This window comes from Cordyceps fumosorosea, assembly GCF_001636725.1.
Source record: "Cordyceps fumosorosea ARSEF 2679 chromosome Unknown scaffold_3, whole genome shotgun sequence".
Taxonomy (NCBI): Eukaryota; Fungi; Ascomycota; class Sordariomycetes; order Hypocreales; family Cordycipitaceae; genus Cordyceps; species Cordyceps fumosorosea.
The window spans coordinates 1,378,773-1,401,289 of record NW_017387303.1 but is presented as its reverse complement, the minus strand read 5'-3'; the positions used below and the strand labels follow the sequence as shown (position 1 = coordinate 1,401,289).

The window sequence follows — 22,517 nt, the reverse complement described above, 5'->3', positions numbered from 1 at the left end:
GCGCATGCAACACCACCAAGTTGTAGTGGATGCCCCCCGCTGAGGTGAGTGTGGGCACCCACTGACGCAGGCAGGCAGGTTGGTTGCAGCTTGCATGGAATATTGCACATGCCGGGTGGCGTGGGCAGCCAGGCAGTTCACCAGGCACCAATTTTTTTTTACCTGTTTGGCTGTCTGCCGTAGAAAAAGAAAAAAAGAGAGAAACAAGCTTGCGACCAAAAGCTTGGCCTTCCGTTTTTTCAGGGCAATCTCTCTCTGGCGAGCAGCTTGTCTCTCTAAACAATGACGCTACTGGTACGGATACTGGTGCTGGCTAGCACTGGTAAAAATGCGCCTAACAAAATGCGGTATTTTAAACATGCCCTTCTTTGCGCACCAGAGCCTCCGCCAGTTTTACAGTGTCCTTTCTAACAGTCTAGCCTCCGACGCCGCTGCAGCCCTTTCTTTACCTACCACGGCTGGCTGCCGTACGACGCCAATCCGGGGTTGCATCATAGGCTGTACTCCGTAATCGCAAGAAATCATCATCATGCACGAAATTCAATCGTGACCTTGCAGCACTTTGAACCCCATTACCCAAAGCGGCTGGACCCTTGACACACCTCTTGTCTGGTCTGGACCCTGCCGTCATCCCCCCAGCCCGGCCGATGGCGTAACCCGTGGGGTCATGGAAGGCACACCAATGGGGTGGGCAGGCAGGCCGACATGATGCCTGCAAACCTGCGTAGTTCCAAGGTCGAAACTCTTGGTAACTCGATGGATCTGTTCCAAGGAGAGTGGGAATTGGAGATGACTTCTCCCCCAGAAAAGTTACAAAGAGAGGTGGCAGGCATGCTGCATCCAGCCCCACTCGTATGAGCTCAGGGTCCAACGCCACCAAGGCAGAAGCCGGATTCAGAATGTCTAGCAGTGAGGAACAAAAGGAAAACCTTGGGAGGCGCATCTGAGACGCGATGACGATGGGAATTACATGAACATGCCCGTCACTAAAGTTGAAAACAGTCCTAGACAAGTTGGGGGCGCAGACCCGACTGACTCTCAATAACCTTGGTACCTGGTATTGAATACGATGGGTTCAGCAGCAGCGGTAAGCCAAGGTTTCACGCGACGCATCCTCGTCAGATGTCAGCCAAAGCCAGCACGCACGGCCGGTCACAAGACTGGCAGCGGCAGCAGCTGAGAGCAGCCAGGCTGTAAGAGTTGCGTTGGGGAGGACGAGCGATGAGGCGAGGTTGCAGGTCGGGAGGGTTCCAGAACGTCCAGTCCATGGCAGGAAACCCGGGCAGGGAAATGAAGAAGATCAGCGCTGTCGAAGCCCAGTTGACAGACCTCTTGCAAGCAATTGCCTGCCTGAGAGAAATAGGCGGCGCTGGCCACGAAATGATGTCACTGGTTGGTCGGCGTGCCGGGTTCGTTTTAGTGGCCTGATTTCTGAATTTTAGCGAGTGGCTGCGACCGGGTTTAGCAGGCTAGCGAGTAAAGGGGGCTCTGTGTGACGTGCAGCTCATGCCAGCAGGTTTGGGGACCTGCTCTGGAGAGTCCATCTTGTTTTACAATGTGCTTGATCCTTGTGTTCAATTTTCCAGAACCAAATCGGCTCTTTTTTCTGTACACCCCTGTCTATAGAGGCCTGCCTTGCCTCACTCTGCACTTCTAATGATTAGCGCCTTGGCCTGCGTCGGCGGGGTTCACCAAAACCCCTCAGTTGAGTGCATGGATGGGGGAGGATCGCAGAGCCAAAAACTAACTACAGGTCCTTATTAGGTGCCTTGCCTGTAATTCATGAAGTCGGAAAAAAAGCTGCCCCCGCTGTCGAACCAGACTTGTTGGTACAAGCTGCCCACCACCAAAAAATCCATGATGAGGCACCAAATTCTCGATCGTGACACGCCCTTTCCCGCATGCCAAATGCCCGCTTTGCCATGTTGGCTTTTGCGGATTTCCATGTCTACCGGCCGCCCCGTCTTAGAATCAGGCCATATTTAAGGTCGCGCCGCCGCCGCCTTGAACCCGTGCATGCAAGTCTCGTCGCAAGGCAAGGCCTGGTTATTGAGAGGAACGTCAGGGAGGACGAACCAACCCCCGCCAACACGATACCTGCACAAACCCGGCGACAACAGAAAGTCTGCCAGATGAACCACCAAAAATTGCACATCACTCTGCAGGTCTGCAAGTCGCCAATCTTGAACTGGATTAACTGAATTAATTTGGACACGCAGGAAGCAGCAGTTTGGCAGCCCTCACTCAACAAATGGACATGGGTGACGTTTGTGGCTCCATTACAACTGACGGTCCGTCGAGGACGCCTCGCCTCCTCCCGCCAATCTCAATCTCTTCCCCCCTGCCTTCTGCCACTGCCACTGGCCGCTGCCGCCTGCCGCCTGCAGCCTGCAGCCTGCAGCCTGCACTGTAGGAGCCGTCCCGGCCCAATGAGGTCATCTGGTGGTTACAGACCCACTCTACCATTTTAAACGGAGATAGCCTTCTCTACTGGCTCCGTTTTTCTTGTTTTTGACCTTAACCTGGTGAGAGACATTGTCGACATCATACGTGGGGACGGAGCAGCACACACTCACGCTCACTGTATCATCACAGCCATCTCTCTTCTGCTCAATCGCCACTTGCATCATCGGAGCCAACAGCTTCAAACAACCACACTTTGCACACCAACACCGCGCCATCTTGCACAACTGATCAGCATGGGGGCCCTCCACCTAAAAACTTGAAAAGCTGTCTCTTGTCGCTACTGTTGACTAATGACGGCACGGCGCTACCTGTTTTCTTCTTCTTCTCGATGCGCTTGTGTCCTTCTTTCTGTGTCCATATACCGTTTCCAAGGGCCAGTCTCACCAGATTGCCGAACCACCTTAAATCAGGGTTCGGGGGGCCTTGGACCCTTCCGATCTCGAGTCTCGCTCCCCGGGTTGAGCATCATGCCTTTGTCATTGCTCGGGACGTTAGACAACTGTGGTCTCTTGCCGCCGCTACTAAACCAGGGAGTTGAATGTAACTTTTTTTTTGCCAGTTAGAGGCCGGACCCTTGTCGGCATACCACCCATGGCACGGAATACATGTGTCCGAGTGGCAAACAAGCATTTGGCCGCATGCCTACCCGGCTGCCACTGCAATACTACCACACGTCAGTATAGATTGGCTCAACTGCTTGATCATCGATATGCATGATGTCAATGGCTTCACAACAAGGGTCCCTCCTCCACGCTCTCCAGTACCACATGACGCAACAGAGAAGGCCAGCTCTTCCGCAAGGTTCCACGACACTCTCAGAGAGGACAATTCGGACAAACGTTCGTAAATCTCTTGCATCATATCGCATCATTTCGAAGCATCCTCAGGTTTTATTAATGTCCGCTGCGAAGCGATGGCTGAAGTTTAGCAGGACAATGACGCAAGGGCGGCCAGATGCCCTGATCATGCCACCCCGAATCCGAATGTTCGAGTGCAGGTATTGTAGTGTCAGGTCTGTCAGATGTCTGCGCGAAGTCTACGAGCCTTGGAACTAACCCGTAAACGTAATTTGCGGCTCTAATGCTCTGCAACTGCGGCCCAGACTCTGGCCTGACGGTCACAATTCTCGTGCGAAGGAGTGCACACATACACAAACACATACACATAAGCGCGCTTTACATTGTAGCCCCCATGCGATTAACTTTGATCAACACCTTTTCAATTTCAACTGCTAAAGTCACTGGTCATAGCCGGGATGGCCCACGTGAATTTGCCTGTTCGGAAACCTTTGCAGTAGTGGCCTCGCGGCATTGACTCACTCGATATTGACTCACAATACGCCGACATGCGGCCTGTTTGACTACCACGCAGCTCCTTGAATCATCTCCCGCGCTTGTCTGTCTGTGACTGATAACTCTCTGACTGCAAATCGTCCTCTATCACTGCCTTTAACTAGAATGGCGCCCATTAGCCTACTTGAAGCACTTTTCTATCTCGTTCTAGCTCCACCATAGTAGCCTCGTTCTCAGCGCCCTCGGTAGACTGTGATCAATCTCTACACATAACACGCAAAACAATTTGAAGCAGCAATTGCCGTTAAGTAAACCAGAAATCGAACTCTACTCTACTACACCAACACGCATCGAACATGGCGGACACCGCATACAGCCAGGACGCTCCCCCGCCGCCTCCCGATCTGAATCCCCCGCCGCCGCACCTGGCCATCTGCCCTCCGGCACCTACCCTCCGCCCGCCGCCCCTCGAGTCCGTCACCGACGGCACCGTCACCATCCGCCGCTGGCTTGCCTCCGACGCCGACGCGCTCTTCCACATCATCACCAACTCCCGCGCGCGCCTCGCCGCCTGGATGCCCTGGGCACGGCGCGACTCCCCCTACCAGCGCCACGAGGCCGTCGCCTTCACCGAGCGGACCGCCCTCCGCTGGGACGCCGGCTCCGGCTGGGACTACGCCATCACCACCGGCGAGCAGGTGATTGGATCGTGCGGGCTGCGGCGGAGGGAGGACAATCCGGGCGTGGATGCGGGGTACTGGCTGGCGGAAGGGCACACGGGCAAGGGGCTGGCGACGCGCGCGGTAGGGTTGCTCACGGAGCAGGCGTGGGGAATGGGCGTGCCGAGCGTGAGGGTGGTGCACGACGAGGCGAATGGGAGGAGCGCGGGAGTGCCGAGGAGGCTGGGGTTCGAGTGCGAGGGCGAGGTCGAGGCGGAGGACAACCCGGAGGGGAGGCGGGATACGGTCTGGGTCAAGTATCGGGGAGCTTCTTGAAGAATAAGAGTGGCAGCGCCTAGGAGGACGAGGGCGGGTGGTTGTTGGACGAGGAGATGGCTGTGTTGATGGCGAAGGAGAGTTTGGGCTGCCTGGCCTTGACGCAAGGGGATGTTGGTGATGAAGGGCCATGCCGGCATACGTTAGATCTACGACTACATCACATCACTACCCATGCCGGCTGTTGTGTGCTTTCATGGCGCACTGTGGTTAGCAGAAGGCTCTTGCTGAAGCGATTAGACACAACCGAGCGCAATCTTCGTGGTGGTGCGGGAACAAGAAAAAAACGAAATTAAGATTGGAAAAATTTATAATCACTTATAAATTCACGACAAAGCATATCTCAGGGCACAGATTGTCTACTCCGCCAATTCGCCAAACTCCGCAACTTTACCATCCGCGTACCGCCGGGGACGGCCCCGAAGCCGGCGCTATGGCCTGTGATTGGCCGGCTGGCCGGGAAACTGACCCCATCGCGCGCGGCAGTCCCAGTCAATCTTGACCTACATTTTGCGACAAGCAGGACCGAGAAGGACTAACGAGGTGAAATGAGTTGATGAAACTCAAGTGAGGCGGGGTCTTTGCAGCGTCTCGACATGCCGGCGGCGCCCGGTTCCCACAGTCTGGGTAGCTTGTGTAAGTGGGCGAACAACTTTGTAAGCTTTGGCGGCTGATGACAGATGATGGCTCTTAAAATTAATAAGAGAATCACTGGGAGTCGTTTTCTTTAGCCGAGGAGTTGGGGCTGGCGGCTCAGCAGATCCGATCCGGTAGCCTGGCTCTGCCGCGCGGGATGGCGATATACTTAGCAAGTATATAGAGGTTTCGTTTCCTCGTTGAGTTTATACACAATACTTGCCATACGGAAGATCAAATCATCAACACTGACTTACTTACACATTGACACATTCGAATACTCACTCTCGATGAAGACTATTGTCATCCTCGGTACTGGCCTCGCCGCCGCCGCCGTCATCCGGCAGACTATGAAGTCGACCGTGCTCACGCGCTCCGACACGCGCATGATCGTCGTCGGCCCCAGCACGCACTTTGTCTGGCCCATCGCCATGCCGCGCGCCATCGTCCCCGGGCAGCTCGCCGAGGAGCGGTTCCTGTTCCCGCTAGGCCCGACCTTTGCCGAGTACCCCGCCGACCGATTCGAGTTCGTCCTGGGCACGGCCAGCGCCCTCGACCCGGACGCGCGGACCGTCCAGGTGGCGCTAAACGACGGCCACGTCACAAGACACATCGCGTACGACGTTCTGGTGATTGCCACCGGCGCGGCGTCGCGCGACGACATACCGTGGAAGGCGCTGGCGACGACCGAGGACACGCTCGCCGAGCTTCGCGGGCTCCAGCGGCGCATCGAGGGGGCCAAGACGGTGGTGGTCGCGGGGGGCGGGATGACGGGCGTGGAGGCGGTCGCGGAGCTGGGGTACGAGTACGCACGCAGCGGCCGCAAGCAGGTCTACCTCGTGCACGACGAGGACCTGCCGCTCTCGTCGGCGGCGCTGCCGTCGGTGCGGAAGCAGGTGCGCGCCGAGCTCGCGAAGCTCGGCGTCAAGGTCATCCCCAACACCAAGGTCACCCGCGCCACCACCACCGCTGACGGGGAGACGACGACGCTGGAGCTGACGGCGGCGGACGGCGGCACGAGGAGCCTGGCGACGCAGGCGTACGTGCCCGCGCGGGGTGTCGTGCCCAACACGGCGTTTGCGCCGGCGCGAATGCTGGATGACCGCGGCTACGTGCGGCAGACGGCGACGCTGCAGGCGGGGGGCCGCTACGACGACGTGTTCGTCATCGGTGATGCGGGCAGCCTCGAAGCCAACAAGGCGGCGGCGGCGGACGCGCAGGCAAGGCACCTGATCGCGGCACTGCCGCTGTACCTGGAGGGCAAGACGCTGCCGGAGTACAAGCCGGAGACCAAGGACATATTTGCGGTCACGCTGGGACGGAGTCGAGGGACAGGCCAGATGGGAAGTTGGAAGCTCTGGAGTGTGCTGGTTTGGTATCTGAAAGGGCGGTTCCTTGGGACGGACTATGCGGATCGTGTGGCTGCGGGGAAGAGGACGTTGACGACCAAGTTTGAGTAGTCAGGGTGGATGGGAAGGAAGGAATGGATATGTTGCTGGGATTCTGTCTTGATTTTTCAACATTGGAGTACAGCGACTTGTTTGAAGGTAGTTCGTTGGTTCTCTGTTTACTTGACTTGCACCCGTCTGGCTGTTGGTCGCGGTTATATAAGTAGCCAACCATGTGTTCAAGGCAACAAAGAGACGCCTGAGGGACGATAATATGGAAGTAATTTTTAAAGAATACTGTATTAATCCATTCAAGCTATTGACATTTTTCCTTCATTTTTGTTTTCTTTCTTTTTCTTTTAAAAGAAGAAGTGAAAACCTTGGACCATGAGCTCTGACGTTGCGCGGTGACCCGCCCACAGCACCAGCGCCCCACACAAGAAGCATCGCAAACATCATCACCACCATGAACCTTGCATACATCATCCATCCAGTTATAACAATCCGAACCTCGAGCGGCATTTGACGAATCCACCGAGTTCGCACCACTCCTTCAGACACTTGAGCGCATTTACCATCGCAACTTCCCCGACACAGGCTGTCGCAGCCGCCCAGCGCGCTCTCTCATGGCCGGCGCCGCGGACAGCCAGCCGGCGGCCGGCCACCATCCGCAGCAGGAGGCGGCCCGGTACTGGTCCGACTTTATCGCGCGGTGTGTCGCGCAGCGTCTCTCTGGCGATCGCTTCCGTGAATTCGTGCGGCTCGTCTATGCCCGATACCAGCTGCACCCCCTCCTCATCGCTGAGCTCTTCCTCCGCCCGCAGCTGTCCAACTGCGTCAGCCTCGACCCGCGCATCCCGCCCTACATCTGCGTCCTGACGGAGCTCGGCTACGTCGACGCGCCGTCCATTCTGAATCGGCTGTACAGGTACTCGGCGCTGCACGCCTACACCAAGCCCTTGGCGGACGCCGGGCAGGATGCGAACGCGAACGACAGCAACAAGGAGGGCGACAAGGCCCAGGAGAAGACGCCGGTCCGCTGGAAGGACTCAACTTGGGCCGAGGAGGTCATGTTCTACCACGTCATTAAGACCATGGCGGAGGGAACCGCGTTCACCGACACCAAGACGGGGCTTGAGCTGATCATCATCGCCTGCAAGTGGATGAACCTGCTTGCCCAAGTCAGCTCGAGATTCGCGGCCGACATTCTCGTGAGCGACCATGATAGGCTGGCCCGTGAAGGGCTGGCTACGGTGCGCCTCGCCCTCATTCCGCTTGTTCTGCGACTGGATAATGCCGCCCTGCTTCGCATCCTTGTCAGGCCACGGGCCAAAGGTAAGACCCGGCGACTGATGGGTTGCTGCATCGTGTGGCTGACGAGCAGCAACAGTTATCCGGAGATTTCTGTCGGATAGTCTCGGCGATTTCATACCGACATGCCAGCCCAGCCCGTTTGTCGACAGGCTGGAAATATTCCGTACACAGACGCTGGTGCAGCTGGAGCCCATCGACGGGAAGAAGAAGGCGACCAACGAAGCCATGGATGAGCTTCTTGATTCTACCGTCGGCATGGACAGCTTTGTCATTGCTGACATTCCCATCGCCAACTCGAGAGCTGCGCTCTACGTGCACCTGAATGCAGCGGCAAGTGTTTTCAAGCCAACGCAACTACTACATCATTACTAACACTACAAAGTTTGTCGGACGACCTGTGCTCGATGATGCCATGCTCTACGCATTTCTAAATAACAAATACCAGGAAAACCAACAAGCGAGCGCAATCGACCTGATCGTTGCCGCGTTCGACGTCCTCGCAAATGCAGTCTTCCGAAATGAAGGCCCAAAAGACGCCCATCTCCTGCGCTCCTTCGTGGTCAACAAGTTGCCGCTCCTGCTGTGCCAGCTGTGCCATCCAGAGTTCTCCGCCGCCTCCGCAGAGTTCTGCATCACGGAGGCGCTCAACCGCATCGACACCAGCATCTTCCCCACAGCATCTCTCATGTTTGATGAGACTAGGAATAACAATCCTTACATGGACAGCGTGCGGGAGGAATTCTGTGCGGCCTGCGCGCTGCATGGGCTCATAGAGAGAGACCACGTCGACCGCATCCTGGGCGAGACGTCCATGTCGTATGACCCGTCGCTGGAGAGGGCCAACCGGGACAGGCTCGTCAGCGACTGCTTGTCTGACTCTGGCAAGATTCAAAACATTATTTCACAACTAGACAGGGTAGATGGCAATGTTGGCGCCGTCGCCCATGCCATCGTGGAGGTAAGAGCCCCCGTGAACGTATATGAGCCAGATTCTAATATTTTGTTAGTTGATTCGGCAACTCTGCATGAACAAGGACACAATGTCGCTGAAGCTACTGTGCACGCAACTGGCGCAAAAGCCCCAATCCCTCGACATCATTCTCCTTTTCGACAAGGTTACCTCGATCCTCGAGCCCGTTTGCACGCTTCTCGACAATTGGAGCTATGAAGAGGATCAGGGCGAGTATCAGCCCGTATACGAAGAGTACGGGGCAATTCTGCTGCTAGTATTTGCATTTACATATCGCTACAACCTGTCACCACTGGACATTGGTATCCAGTCGGCCGACTCACACGTGGCCAAGATCGTCAACAAGTCGCACATTCTGCGGCCGCTGGACGAGCTGAGCGAGCAAGAGATGGGACACGTAACGGGATGGATCAACGGCCTCTTTGACAACGAAACTGGTGGCCTGGGAGACGACCTCATGTCCTCGTGCCCGCCGCACGAATTTTACCTGCTCGTGGCGCCGATTTTCCAGAGCATCGTCACCGCATACACGTATGGCTACATTAATGAGGAGAGCCTGAAAGGTGGAGTTGAATGTAGGTTGAGCTCCTCGCAAGCACGAGCGCACGAGAAGGCTAATAATCGCATGCAGACTTGGTGGACACGTTTCTATTGCCGTCGCTGGTGCCGGCGATTCGGTTCTTGTCCGACTACATATGGGTGGACCAGAGGGAGCAAAAGTCCATCGTCAAGGCGCTGCAGCTGCTGCTGACGCCAATCTCCATCTCCGGGGAGGCGAGCGCGGTGCTGTCGGCGGTGAAGAACCTGGTGGCGCAGCCGCTGGAGCACGCTCTACGAACGTATCAGCGGCAGGACCCGCGCAACCAGGAAATCGAGCCGCTGCTGCGGTCGCTGCGGGAGAGCATACCGCTGTCGCGGCGGACCGGGGGCGCGGAGCACCACGAGATGGAGTCGTGGGCGGGCAGCTCGAGCAGCGGGCTTTCCGGAGCGATCCGGCACACGTTCCAGGGGCTGGTGCAATGGAGCGCGCAGTCACCAGGCGCCGGCGGCGTCGGCGGCGTCGTCGCCGTGGTGCCAAACGCAATGCCGGCCTCGTACACGCACCGGCAACTGATTGCCGGGCAACGCATCGTCGGCGTCAGCCGCCTGCTGCGTCTGCTTATGGAAGAAATCCGGCAGCAGAGCGAGCTTGGCAACGCGTCGGTGGCCTACGACGTGGCAGCAGCGGTGATCGCGGCGGCGGACTCGACCAACGAGTTGCCGCCGCCGCCGAACCTACTCGACGCGACCGCGTCGGTGATGCAGCCGCCGCTGCGGCCGCTGGGCCTGCGCGAGGCGCTGAAGACGGCGGCCGAGGGCTACAAGCAGCTTCTCAAGCACGACCCTTTCCTGGCGGAGGCGACGGTGCGGCTGCACCGCCGCGTCGAGGCGCTGCTGGCGCCGCCGCCGCCGCAGGTCATGCTGCAGACGACGGACATGCCCCTAGACCTATCCGGCGCCGAGGCCATGGCAGCGGCAGTGGCCGGCGGCGCGGACCCGATGGCCGTGGACGGCCTGGACGGCACGGGCCTGGACATGGGATCGCTTGGCGCGGACCTGGGCGGCGGTGCGGGCGCCGAGGCGGATCTGTTTGGCGGGCTGGACACGACGAGCCTGGACATGTTTGACGGATGGGACAGCATGGACATGGGAGTCAACTAGGTGTGAGGCTCCCGTTGGACGATGTTGGAGTTGTCTGTTGGACTTTTATGGGAGGATTTTTTTTCTGGTCTCTGTTTGTATTAATCCTGGGAGACAATTGGGTTAGGAGAAAAAGCTACTAGAATTTCTAGCTGGGTAGTTAAAACGACCATTTCAAGCAATTGGTGAACTGGTGCTGGATCAGGCTATAATGTTGATGAGGCTGAAGCTGTGCCTGACTCAGGCACAGCTGGGGCTCCAAGTAGCGGATACCAAGATCCCTGGTGGCGTCATCTGTGGCAAAGAGGTAGATTGTACTTGAGCTCCATTTGTCAAGGCCACGCGACAAGAAGCCACCTTGCCACTACCTTGGGCACTTTGCCATGTTAATCTGTACTCACCACTAATATCAGATAATATCAGATAATAGTCCACCACAAGAGGTTCTTTATCAAGCTAGATATCCGTAGCTTGGGCTCCTGAGTCGCGGAGACGAGACCAGTTCGTAGAATAATTCCTAGCGGCCCTTGACCTGTAACCAAGGTCCCTGGACCGGCCCGCCACAGGGTCGCCACCTACTCCCAATTGGCGAGCTGTTGCTCCAACTATCTCGACCAACCTCTTCTCTTCCCTTCCACACCCACTTCCATCACACTCCTTCGTTCTGTCTTCATCCTCTCATTCTCCTCCCCTCCCGCATAGCTTTTTCCCGGTTCCTGCTCGCCCGTCATGCTCTTCACCTCGTCCCTTCTCGCCCTGCTGGCCGTCCCGGTCTTTGGCGCCGCCGCCAAGGTAAGCTACCTCCCCCATCGCGCCATTCCAGCGAAGCCCAAAACCTACAACTCGCCTCCCGTCGTCGTCGTCGTCGTCGTCGTCGTCGAGAAGAGGCCGCCTGCTGATCACGCAATTGCCCCGCGCAGGACCCCGAACCCGCCGCCGCCGAACCCCCTGCGGCGCTCAAGGCCACGGTCACGGCCACCTTCCCCGACGCCGAGGAGCTCCTCGGCCTGCGCCTCGTCAACGGCCGGCCGACGCGCGCCGTGCTCGAGGTGACCAACCGCGACGACGTCCCGATCCAGGTCGCCTTCGTCTCCGGCGCGCTCTCCTCCGACAAGCTGGCGCTGGCCGACGGGCCAGCCTACCAGGCGATCGTGCGCAACCTGACGGCGTCGCAGCTCGACCTGGCCGTCGCGGCGGGCCAGTCGGCGCAGGTGCCGTACGCGTTCGCGCTGGACATGCAGCCGCAGGACGTGCGCGTCGTGCTGACCGCGCTGGTGACGGACGCGCGCGGCGGCATCTTCCCCGTGACGGCGTACAACGGCACCGCGTCCATCGTCGAGGCCCCGACCAGCTTCCTCGACCCTCAGATGTAAGCCTCCCCCTCCGCCATCTATTTGTTGGATGTGCCGCTGATGTAGGGTCCAGCATCTTCCTGTACCTTGTGCTCTCGGCCGCGTTCGCCGGCGTCCTCTACTTCGTCTACAAGACCTGGATCGAGGCCCTGTTCCCCCCGGCGAAGAAGGCCCCGCGCACGCCCAAGAAGGTCAGCGGCAAGAGGGCGGACGCTGATGCTGCCGCCGCTGCCCTTTCCGGCTCCGAGTCGGCAACTAGTGCTACGGCGACGGGCAGCAGCAAGGGGTACGACGAGAGCTGGATCCCGGACCACCACATTGCCCGCCCCGCCGGCAAGCGCTCCAAGTCTGGCACCCCCAAGGCCAAATAAAGAGAGAGTTTGTTGCTGTGGGAAGCTTAGGAGCAAGGGTCTTCTGCACACCATGTGCTGTAGGGTTGGGGACCACGAGCCATGTGAGTGAGTGTGGTAACACACCGAACTAGGAGCTGCGAACGCAAAGGAGATTTTGCGAAGGCTAGCCAGTCTGACCATGCCTTCCTTTATTTGGACGAAACTGGGGTAGTTGTCTTTGTCTAGCCGGATATCTTGCTCTCTAGCGATTTGTTAATTTGAAGGATTGTCTTTATCTTCTCGGTTGTCTTGTGACTCTGTTTACTTCTACCCCCATCTAGTAGTGATTGGCCGAGGGCCCAGAACTCCTGTTATCCCAAGGATAAATGTTACAACATTCATGCGTTCGGCTGCCCATTGACTCGAGACCCCGCAGCCTCGGCAGCCAGGTATGACATGACAGCCCGGTCCTTGAACCGATCGTCGCCCTCCACGGTCTCGGCAGCGTCCCGTCCATCCTGGACGTTGCCGAACAGACACTCCCACAGGTCGCCCTTGTCTACCATCTCGCCCGCCGACCTGTCCCTGCTCATCAGCTTGGACAGCGCCGCGTGCTCCAGCTCCAGCGTGTTGGCCTGCTCGATGCTCGCGTCCAGCGGCTGCGCCGGCGTGACCCCCCCGGACTTACCCGCCGCCCCCCGGCCCTTGCCGCTGTTCTTCCCATTCCCACCACCAGTCTGACCCATGTGCTCCATGCGTCGCCGCACCGAGAGGTTGTAGATGGACTCCTCCACCGTGCCGGACACCAGGTACAGCCACACGGTCGTCTCGTGCAGCTGGCCGATGCGGTCGACGCGCGCAATCGCCTGCAGCTCGAGCGCCGTGTGCAGCAGCGGCTCGCACAGGAACACGTGGCTCGCGTTGACGAGGTTGAGCCCGGACGAGTGCGCGCGCGCGTGCAGCAGGAAGCACTCGGCTGCCGGGTCGCCCTTGAACCGTGCGATACCGCCCGGCTCGTCGATGGACGCGAAGCCGATGCGGAACCGCCGCAGCGCGTTGTGCAGCACCGTCAGGAAGTCGCGGTACTGCGAGAATATGATGGACTTGGCGCCCGGGTCCGACTCGCGCAGCCACAGCAGGTGCCGCACGAGCGTGTCCACCTTGGTCGTGAACGACGGCCCGTCCAGGTCAATGTTCTTGATCTCGGCCAGCTTGTCCGCGTTGAACTCGCTGTAGATGACGCCGTTGCGCAGGGCGCCGTTGGTCTGCTGCCGCTCCAGCCGCGACTTGTCGGAGCCGGAGCCGCCCCTCTCGCTCAGGATCTGCAGCTGCTGCGGCTTTATGGAAATGTCGTGCAGCTGCTCAGGTTTAAGTTGCCTCTTGCACACAGGGCAGTTGCGATGGGACTTGTACCAGATCATCATGCACTCTTTGCAGAACTGGTGCCCACACACCGTCAGCACGCCTGTCACGAACGGCGTCTGACAGATGATGCACATGCGCGGCTCGTTGGATTTGCTGCCCGGCCCGCCCTCGCCGCTTTCTTTGAGGTTCATCAGGTATCTGTGCTTGGCCTCGCTGGAGAGGAGCTTCTTGCGCGCATCCTGCTCCAGCTTGTTTATGCGCTCCTCAACGCGCGCCGTCTTTTCGCCTTCGTACGGAAGCACTGCATCGGAAACCACTTGCAGTTGGCGATAGTACTCGAGACGAGCATTCATGGCGTCTTTGAAGCTCTCGATTTCAGACTCAAGCGCCGTGGCTGCCTTGTTCTGCTGGCTCAGCAGAGCTTGTGTGTGTTTCAGATGATCGGATACAATCTTGTGCTCAACCGCTTCCCGGCTGCTACTGGGAGCATCTCGATTCAGACGAGTCTGTAATCCACGAAGCTCGCCGATTGCGCCGCGCATCGATATCTGCGAGCGATGAGGCTTCATCTGCTTCCTAGCCTCGAGTAAGGCCAACATCTTCTCTGGGGCCGGACCACCGCCGTTTTCCGCCAGTTTAGTACTTGTCTCAGTTTCGTGTTTGACCAGCTCGTTCGTCTGACCGGATATAGCATCTTGGCGATCGGCAATGACACTCCGCAAAGCCTGCACGTAAACCATCAGATCGTCTTGGAACTTGGCAGAATCCACCAGCTCTTCGCCAGTAAACTCTATATCATCCTCTTCATCCAGCAATGGTCGAAGAAGTAGCTGTACTACCTGCTCTCGCCATTCATCCATGATGTTGGCTTGCTCGTTGAGCTCTTCATACAGCACTTCCAGTCGGTCAACAACTCTGCCACTCTCAATGCCCTTTACTGTTTCGGCAACAAGTTCTGGCACTTCCACAAACGTCTGGTTATTGGCCTTCTTCTTGATCCTGGACATATGGCGGTTTGCTTTGCGGTAGCTTTCCTGCAGAATCTCGCGGCGCAGGACCTTGGCAGTTTCGTAACCGTCGTCTTCAAGTTTCTTTAGACGATGAAACTCTTCCGAGTCTGGCTCCGTCATCTCAGCATTGTCGCGCATTTGAAAGTTGGCATTGGCGCAGAAGAATACTGCCTTGTGGTGTATTTCCAAGGCAGAACGCAAGCGTCGTTGCAACTCTGAAATCTTTCCTCTCGTATCAACAACATCAACATCGCTCTCCGATTCCGAATCGGAGCCGCCTCTGTCGTGAACGACAGGCCCGGGCTGTGACTCTCGAGAATTTTTCACCTCTTCAATACCACTAGCGAGTGTAGCTCTTGCATCATCAACAAGCTTCGCTGTCTCCTCATGGACTTCTTCCCATATGGCGAGAGCCTCTTTGACGCGAGGGCTATTCTCAAAGAGTTGACCACGAGTCAACTTCGTAGATAAATAGGCCCTCTCTTCGTTGCGAATTGCTACTTCGCTCTGCTCCAGCATAGCATTCAGCACTTCCTCGATGGTGCGCATCGGCCGCTCCTTATTATATCCAAGGAGGCGTCGGCTGTACACACCTACTTCTGGATGCAGAGCCGTTTGGCGTAGTCTAGTGAGCCATGTTCGCATCTTACCCTCGTACTCCTCAGGGTCCCAGTCATCTATCAAAGGTGCCCCGGTCAAACTCAGTTCGCAGTCTTCCGCCATGTTTTTGAATAAGCTCTGATAATGTTGCTCCTCGACGGCACTGAACGGCATGCTAATAACAAAGCGCTTTTGAGGCGGTAAGAGAATCTCATCTCGCACAAGAGCCTTCGTGTGTCGTAGTGCAAGCGATCGGAAGAGCTTCTGAAACACAGGCTTATGGAAGGAAATAAGCGCAGTCCAGATTTGGTTCGAATAGCAGTATGGGTGGTAGCGGAGGAACAACAATAGCCCAAACAAATCCTTGACATCGTCCTTTACCGGTGTTCCCGTAATGCCCCAGGCATTGATTCGCGGGATAACACGGGCAACGGAAGCGGCCTGGCTGACACCGCTCTCAATCATTTGGGCCTCATCGAGGCATACTCTCCACCAGGATATTTGTACGAGGGGCGATTTTGGGCGCCTGTATGCTCGTTCAAAGCGACGCGAGCGTTCAGGTGGGTCGGTAGCGAAATGTAGCTCTTGGGAAAGAACAGAATATGTCGTGATGACGACATCATACGCGGCAAGCTTCACCACTGCTTTGCTCTCTTCATCTTCCTCGAGTTTCCTGCAGCCTTGATAGTGAATGACCCGGAGGGACGGTGCATGGCGTGCAATTTCCGTTATCCACTGCTGCCGGAGAGATTCCGGCGTGACGATAAGGGTAGCCCTGGTTTTGAGAAGCCCCTCAGAGTCCATGCATGGGATTAGAAAGTCCCGGGAGTCCTGGGGGACGTCTTGCCGCTGATTCAGAAGAATAAGTCCAATGATCTCAAGTGTCTTTCCCAGGCCCATCTCTTCAGCCAGGATGCCTCCTTTTAAGGCTCTGTCTGCAAGCCAATAGGGTGCCTTGTTTCGCGTCACCACATGAAATACATCACTGAGATAGAACGCATTCCCTTCTGCGTCTTCAAACTGGCGAAAGGTGTCGGAATCTGGTTGCGCGTCAGACTCTGGTACGGGTTCCAAGCCAGACGGTGTGCATCTGATGCCTTCGCGGTGCAAAAGCCACTTGACAGTCCGTTTCTGGTATGGGAATAGCGTGGCCTCTAAGGAAGATATTTCGATAGACGCAGAATTAGGGTCTTCTTTGGACGGGACATGGGCGGCTTCGTAAAAGTCCATGGGGGACCAAGCAGAAGAGTTGGTTCCTGCATAAGGAAAGAAGGCATCGATGACAGCCTGGCTCTCTTTCCGCTCGACATTTGACCGCATAATGTAGTAGGGAGAGGGCGTTTCGTTCCACATCTGGCTAATTGTGAAGGCACATGTGAACATGCCTTGAACAATGTCCAACTTGAGGTCAACCTTCGCCCACAGCACTCCGTGAGAGTTCCGTTGCACTGGCTGCGATAGGACTTTGAACATTTGGTCCATTCCAGGATCAACATGATCTTCTTGTATTAGGACAGTGCAGTCGGGAAGACCCAGGGCCTTGTTACGGGCCCTAAGACCGAGCAAGCTGCCAGCATATCGAAGGATAACGTGGGGTCCGACGTCGGATTTCACGGAAACTTGGTCGGTCGTCTCGCTGCGCTCGATCGCACGGGTAAAAGACACGGAGCCTCTTTTCAGACATATAGCGCTACTCGGAGGCGCTACTGTGGTCTTTCGACGCTTCGCAAAGCTTCCACCATCTCTACCGTTGGGCGCTTCCGGCGCTTCCAGGTACTTGGGGCCGGATGGTAGTAACAGGAGCGCATTCACAATATTGGAAGGGAGGATATCTGCAGGTGCAATTGGTCATTAATTCTGCTTCCTTTGCTTAGTGACACACGCCATTGAGCAGCGGCATACCGTTGAAACCAAATTGGTTGTTGGCAGCGGCCTTCCATATAGGCACGCTAACATTGCGCTTCGTTCGCGCCATGGCGGGGGGTCTATGAGGAGGGGAGTTGCGCGAGCTCGAAGCTCGAGGTTGGGTCAAACAGTCATTTATAAGGATTCCCGTCGAGATGGAAAAGGGAGATTCGACGGGAAAGGTCTGTCAAGGGAAGTGGCATGGTTGGCGCAGAAAAGGCGATGTCCTTGAACATTTGTCAGTAGGAGCACTTCTGCCTGGTGGATCCACATCGCTGTTCGCCTTGTCACACAAGCAGAGCGCGGTCATGCGAACCAGATCAAGGCAATAAAATTCTGGCATGTAATTTCATCGAATTATCCTCTGATAGATGGAAGTATTATCAGAATACTCGAAACGAAATAGTAAGAAATACTGAACCTGATTTACATCAGCCAGTTGTGCCAAAACTTCCCTTCTCTGACAAGTAAGTTGTTTGCGTGTCATCAAGGTTGGCCCTCAACCGATGTGGCCACATCATTCACTAGGATTTGAAGAATAATTAACTGCATTTGTCTTCATTTGCCAGTCAGATAAGAGGCTGCACTCAAGTCAAGTTATCGCCATCCATGAAGATGTTCACGGAGGAAGTGCAGCCTCGCGGAGGGTCCACTTTAACATGATAGCCTCGCTTACATAACGCAATCAATGGCGACAAATTTCAAGCTTCAAGTGTATCATGACGGGCAAACCGCCCCGTCACTCCTACGAGCTGTGGTCTGCGGCGCGTCTTCCCCGTGACCCGGCTGTAAAATCTCATCTTGCATTCTTTTCTTCGCAGGTACGGTGCTTTTAACCTATCCGACTATCTGACCGCCCTTTCAATTGTCCTTGCGACGCCAACACTAACCCCCCCTACCTCGACGCAGACGCTTCTCCAAAAAATGAGAGCCCAAAGTCTCTGGTCGTCGTTGCGGCCACTCGCCTCGGCGCCCACGACAAGCACACTCAACACGCAAATACGATGCCTACACAAGACGCGACCGCCGCCCACGATCCCCCGGCCCCGGCCATTCGTCCCCGACGTCGAGACGTTCCTCAAGCTCATCGGCCGGGGGCTGAGCCGGCACGCGAGCAAGTTCCCCACGTGGGAGGCGCTCTTCGCCATGACCTCGCCGCAGCTCAAAGAGCTCGGCGTCGAGCCCCCCCGTGCGCGCCGGTACCTGCTGCAGTGGATGCAGCGCTACCGCAAGGGCGTCGTCGGCCCCGGCGGCGACTTCCAGTTCGTGCGGGACGGCGAGGCGCACCTCCGCGTGGCGCTGCCACCGGCGGGCGCAGCCACGGACGCGCGCTGGGTGGTCAACGTGCCGCACGACGGCGACGGGGTGGTGGCGGCGGAGACGTACCCTCGGCCCAAGGGCTACTCGGTGCGCGGCCTCACGACGATCGCGGGCAGCCACGCGACGGAGCTGCCGGGGAAGGGCGGCGCGGTGGTCAAGGTCACGGAGGGCATGTGGGAGCAGAAGCAGGGCAGGAAGATTGACGGCGGCGAGCGCAGGAGGGCAGAGACGCGCTTTAAGAAGCGCTCCGCGGAGCGCCGCGCCGAGAGGGAGGCCGAGCTGATGAAGCACCTGTAAATTATCACAAAAGAGAAGGGGGGATGGATGCCACGAGCGAACCGGCATGGAACGCATCATAACTTGTACCAATTACATTGTCACATTACTTTTCAAATTCGGACTTCACTACGAGGTGACGACAACGTTTGCTTTGCTAACAGGATCTTGCCAGTAGTTTCGAGTTCCCCTCGGCAGCCTTGCTATCGCAAGTCCATGGAGCCTGCCGCGCTTCGCGACTTGACATTCGGCCCTCGCGGCTAACTGCAGCCCACAGTCGCTGCAACCTTGCATGACGAGCAGCCCGCACCGGTTTTGGCTCTACTGGTACGAGTGCAGCCCGCTGTGATGCAACGGCGTGCGCATTGTAGCTGCAGAGCCAGCAGGCGGGCTCGATGGCGTGCGGATTTTGAAGAGGGTGCATCCTCGAGGGCTTCGCCAGCAGCCATAATGGTCATGCCGACACCAAACACCGCACAGATACCGATCCATCTTGGCCTTTCAACTTGTCTAACAGTATTCGAGGAGAGAAGAGACTCTCACTGGATGAGAGCGTGCGGCAGACCCGGTGAGATGAGTTGTCTTGGAGGCGGTCTTACAGTACACACTCACACCTGCTCTCGCAGGACCCGAGGCTCCAAGTCCGCCTCATGTCCCCGAGTTTGTGAGGGTTGAAACTCGATGCCGCCGATCACTAGGCAACTCGATTCTTCGTCCAAGATCCGATCGTACCAAATCTCAGGATGGAGATGGAACTAATGTATAGAGACTGACTAGATAGCTGTATTTGGCTGAGAAGACATACAGCCGTGCCGCCCAGAGTACCCCACGAAGACCACGACGCTATTCGGGCCGGTTTGGTCTTGACAGCCTGAAGCCTGAGGGAGGGTATCTTTAGTAACATATCATCCCTTAAGGCTGAGCTTGTTTTATAGCTCGTACTGCTCTCACACATTGCACTTTCTTTACCCTTGCCCCTTCTTTACTCTTTTCCTCGACAGTTCGACGCTGCAAGTTACAGCAACCCAACAGGTTATCCTCTTCAGAAACACCCGTCAACAGGCTTGCATGGTGTGGCTGCGCATTCCGACGGAACACGACTTTTCTGCGATAGTAGGTTGTCTATTCGGGTTTCTCTCTCATTCCGAGCGCCTGCCAACACCGTCTAAATACTCTGCGTCATCGCACAGAGATATGAGCTCACCTACGCACAGGACGTGAGGCTCTCAGGCGAGGCGCTCAATCTGCCACGCCGCGGCCGCCACGCCGTCAGCCTCGCCCAGTTTTATCCATTGTTCGATTTACACATAGAAGATAACCTTTTCTACGACTTGCGCTCGGCACAGATGGTTGCCCTATCCTCGTCGGGATCTCTCGCTTCCCTTGGCCTCTTGGACGCCATCCCCAGCGCCAATGCCGGGATTGGTTGGCGGCGTCAAGGTTTGAGGGCAGGCACAGTTCCAGCTCTTTAGCGTCGCCGCGCATCGCGGGCTGGCGTTTCCTTATCGTGCCAATTTGTCCTCCCATGTGTCAGAGCGCCCTCTCGGTCTACAATACTCGTCGATGACGAGAATCGCCATCGCCATCGGTGATGCTGGCGGCGGTGGCGGCGTCAACGCCCGTGCCGAGGGGGTGTAATGGTCCCGCCACCGCCACCGCTTCTCGCATAGATGGATGGCGTGAGTGAATCTGGTGGTGGTTGGATCGGCACCTCTGCCGCCTGTATCGAGACAATACGCGAAGGGGGCGGCGGGCCGGGAGCACACTTAGGCAAGGCATCTTCTTCACTTTGTATGTTATGGATGCATATGCCATCGACAACTGACGAGAATTAACTTGGAAGAAAAAAAACTTAAATGCGAGGGCCCAGTTTCCTTCCATGCTCGGTAGTGAGTGCCTCATGTCTCAACCAATCCGAGCTTTAGCCCGACCCATGCCCACAGAACGTCCTACTATGCGAGACCCTTCGAAGCAAACTCGCCCGAGAAAGTTTCCTGACAGGGCTTTCAGATTTGCCAGCACAAGGGGGGCGGATCACAGCAACGTTCTCCGTAGTTCCCGTCCGGTGACAGGGGCTGCGGAAACAGCTTCGACCAGTACCAGCAGCGTCTCGTGGCTGCACCCCCCTGGCTCCAATCTGTTTCCCCTTGCTTTGGCATCCGTCGGATCTACTCAGGCGTTTCTTGCGAAACAAAGTTTCTTCGAGGCAATCTGCATCTAGGGTTGAAAGTCGGGCTCTTGCAGCCACTCCACGGATCCGTCCAGTGGTAGCATCGGGTAGGTGAGGGCTTACAGCACAGGACTCGAGGTTTTTCTATTCCCTCTAAGATATTCCGTTATCATGAGTGACTTTTGAAATTGAGGCATATGCGTCGCTCTTTCATCTTCAATTTACACAACTCTATCACCAGCCAGCAGCATCCTTGCTCTCATTCAAAGCCAGCTACCGTCCACGGACATACCAGATGGTTCTAATATAGCACAGCATCCAGGTCTAGCTTTGGCATTTTGACATTTTGACATTTTGACATTTTGACATTTTGACATTTTACTCAAAATATTTCCGTCTTGGGGTTGGGTTGTCTCTGGCCACCAATAGCTTCATCGCATTGCTACGGCTGAACAGGCAGCTCCACCCTTGAACAGCCGCGGCACGGTATCGTGCCAATGGGGCATTGTGTGCTGATGCTAGTCAAATGGCGAAATTGAGGCAGGCGTTTTTCAAGCCTCGCTCAATCCGCGTGATGTGGATAGGAAGAACGATTCGGGGTACAAATTTGCCCGTGTGTGCTCGATCCGGAAAGTCGTCAATCGGCTTCTATCTCGGCCGAGGCACTTGGCGAACGTGGCGGCGTGGCAAGATTAAAATGACTTCAATACACGGTCTCTTACCTTCTTTGAGAAAGATACATCATGAGCTTAAAACTTTCTAAAGATATATATACACACAGCCCTAACAGGAGTCTTACCACCGCCATTGAGCGTATTATAGAAGGGCCTTTCCACAAACATTCACACGAGTCTCTTTCTAAGAACTCAGTGAAAGGTAATGTTAAAATGATGCTGCAGCGCCATTCCGAAGCCAGAAAAAAAAGGCATCATCTGTCGTAGCCTGGGACGGTCTCTTGCCTGCTTCGCTCTCTGACCATGCTAACAGTTTCAGCTGACGCCCTAGAACGGGGCACCAACGATGCACCATTCTAGAAGGGACCTCTACATATGCAAGTGCCTTGCCCAGGCGGGGTACAAAGCTTGATTATTAGCTTGGTGATAAGAACGCAGGGCGGCAATAGACAGAGAGTGAGGGATGATGCAATGTGCACACCCAGGGTGTAAGCTAGCCGGCGATGTCGACACAGTGACATGTGCGAGACAAAGCCGGCAGGCAAATCTCCCGATCCGTTAACTAAGGTTGAAATAACAGGGCGGACAGCACTCTGCCGCGTTTAGTATCTAGCGCTTTTGGTATCTAGCTATGCGAAATTGCAACCATGACCGTTTTGGGGGAACGAGGCGAGCAATGATAGAGCTTCCTTGGCCGAAGGATTGCCCCCGCCGTAAACGACCGTTTATGCCTGTGAGCTGAACAGCCCGGATTCGGGGGGGGGGGGGGGGG

General features: G+C 56.6%; 6 protein-coding genes across 6 annotated transcripts; 5 read left to right on the top strand and 1 right to left on the bottom strand.

Annotated features, from left to right (window-relative positions):
- Nucleotides 1–4,114: 4,114 nt before the first annotated feature.
- ISF_02128 (Acyl-CoA N-acyltransferase) lies at nt 4,115–4,753 on the top strand (the record flags this gene model as incomplete). The annotated part of the gene is made up of 1 exon (XM_018845735.1): nt 4,115–4,753. One exon carries the CDS (start codon nt 4,115–4,117, stop codon nt 4,751–4,753), a length of 639 nt encoding a protein of 212 aa, XP_018707458.1.
- Nucleotides 4,754–5,679: 926 nt separating this feature from the next.
- ISF_02127 (Pyridine nucleotide-disulfide oxidoreductase, NAD-binding domain protein) lies at nt 5,680–6,849 on the top strand (the record flags this gene model as incomplete). Its single annotated transcript, XM_018845734.1, has 1 exon — nt 5,680–6,849. One exon carries the CDS (start codon nt 5,680–5,682, stop codon nt 6,847–6,849), a length of 1,170 nt encoding a protein of 389 aa, XP_018707457.1.
- Nucleotides 6,850–7,403: 554 nt separating this feature from the next.
- ISF_02126 (RNA polymerase II mediator complex subunit Nut1) lies at nt 7,404–10,762 on the top strand (the record flags this gene model as incomplete). Its single annotated transcript, XM_018845733.1, has 5 exons — nt 7,404–8,112; nt 8,168–8,427; nt 8,474–9,049; nt 9,099–9,636; nt 9,693–10,762. The coding sequence occupies 5 exons, from the start codon at nt 7,404–7,406 to the stop codon at nt 10,760–10,762; spliced, it is 3,153 nt and encodes a 1,050-aa protein (XP_018707456.1).
- Nucleotides 10,763–11,470: 708 nt separating this feature from the next.
- On the top strand, nt 11,471–12,464 carry ISF_02125 (signal sequence receptor alpha chain; the record flags this gene model as incomplete). The annotated part of the gene is made up of 3 exons (XM_018845732.1): nt 11,471–11,533; nt 11,662–12,110; nt 12,167–12,464. 3 exons carry the CDS (start codon nt 11,471–11,473, stop codon nt 12,462–12,464), a joined length of 810 nt encoding a protein of 269 aa, XP_018707455.1.
- A 359-nt stretch (nt 12,465–12,823) lies between these two features.
- On the bottom strand, nt 12,824–17,375 carry ISF_02124 (SNF2-related protein; the record flags this gene model as incomplete). The annotated part of the gene is made up of 2 exons (XM_018845731.1): nt 12,824–17,232; nt 17,303–17,375. The coding sequence occupies 2 exons, from the start codon at nt 17,373–17,375 to the stop codon at nt 12,824–12,826; spliced, it is 4,482 nt and encodes a 1,493-aa protein (XP_018707454.1).
- Nucleotides 17,376–18,229: 854 nt separating this feature from the next.
- ISF_02123 (IGR protein) lies at nt 18,230–18,922 on the top strand (the record flags this gene model as incomplete). Its single annotated transcript, XM_018845730.1, has 1 exon — nt 18,230–18,922. The coding sequence occupies one exon, from the start codon at nt 18,230–18,232 to the stop codon at nt 18,920–18,922; it is 693 nt and encodes a 230-aa protein (XP_018707453.1).
- Between the last annotated feature and the right edge of the window lie 3,595 nt (nt 18,923–22,517).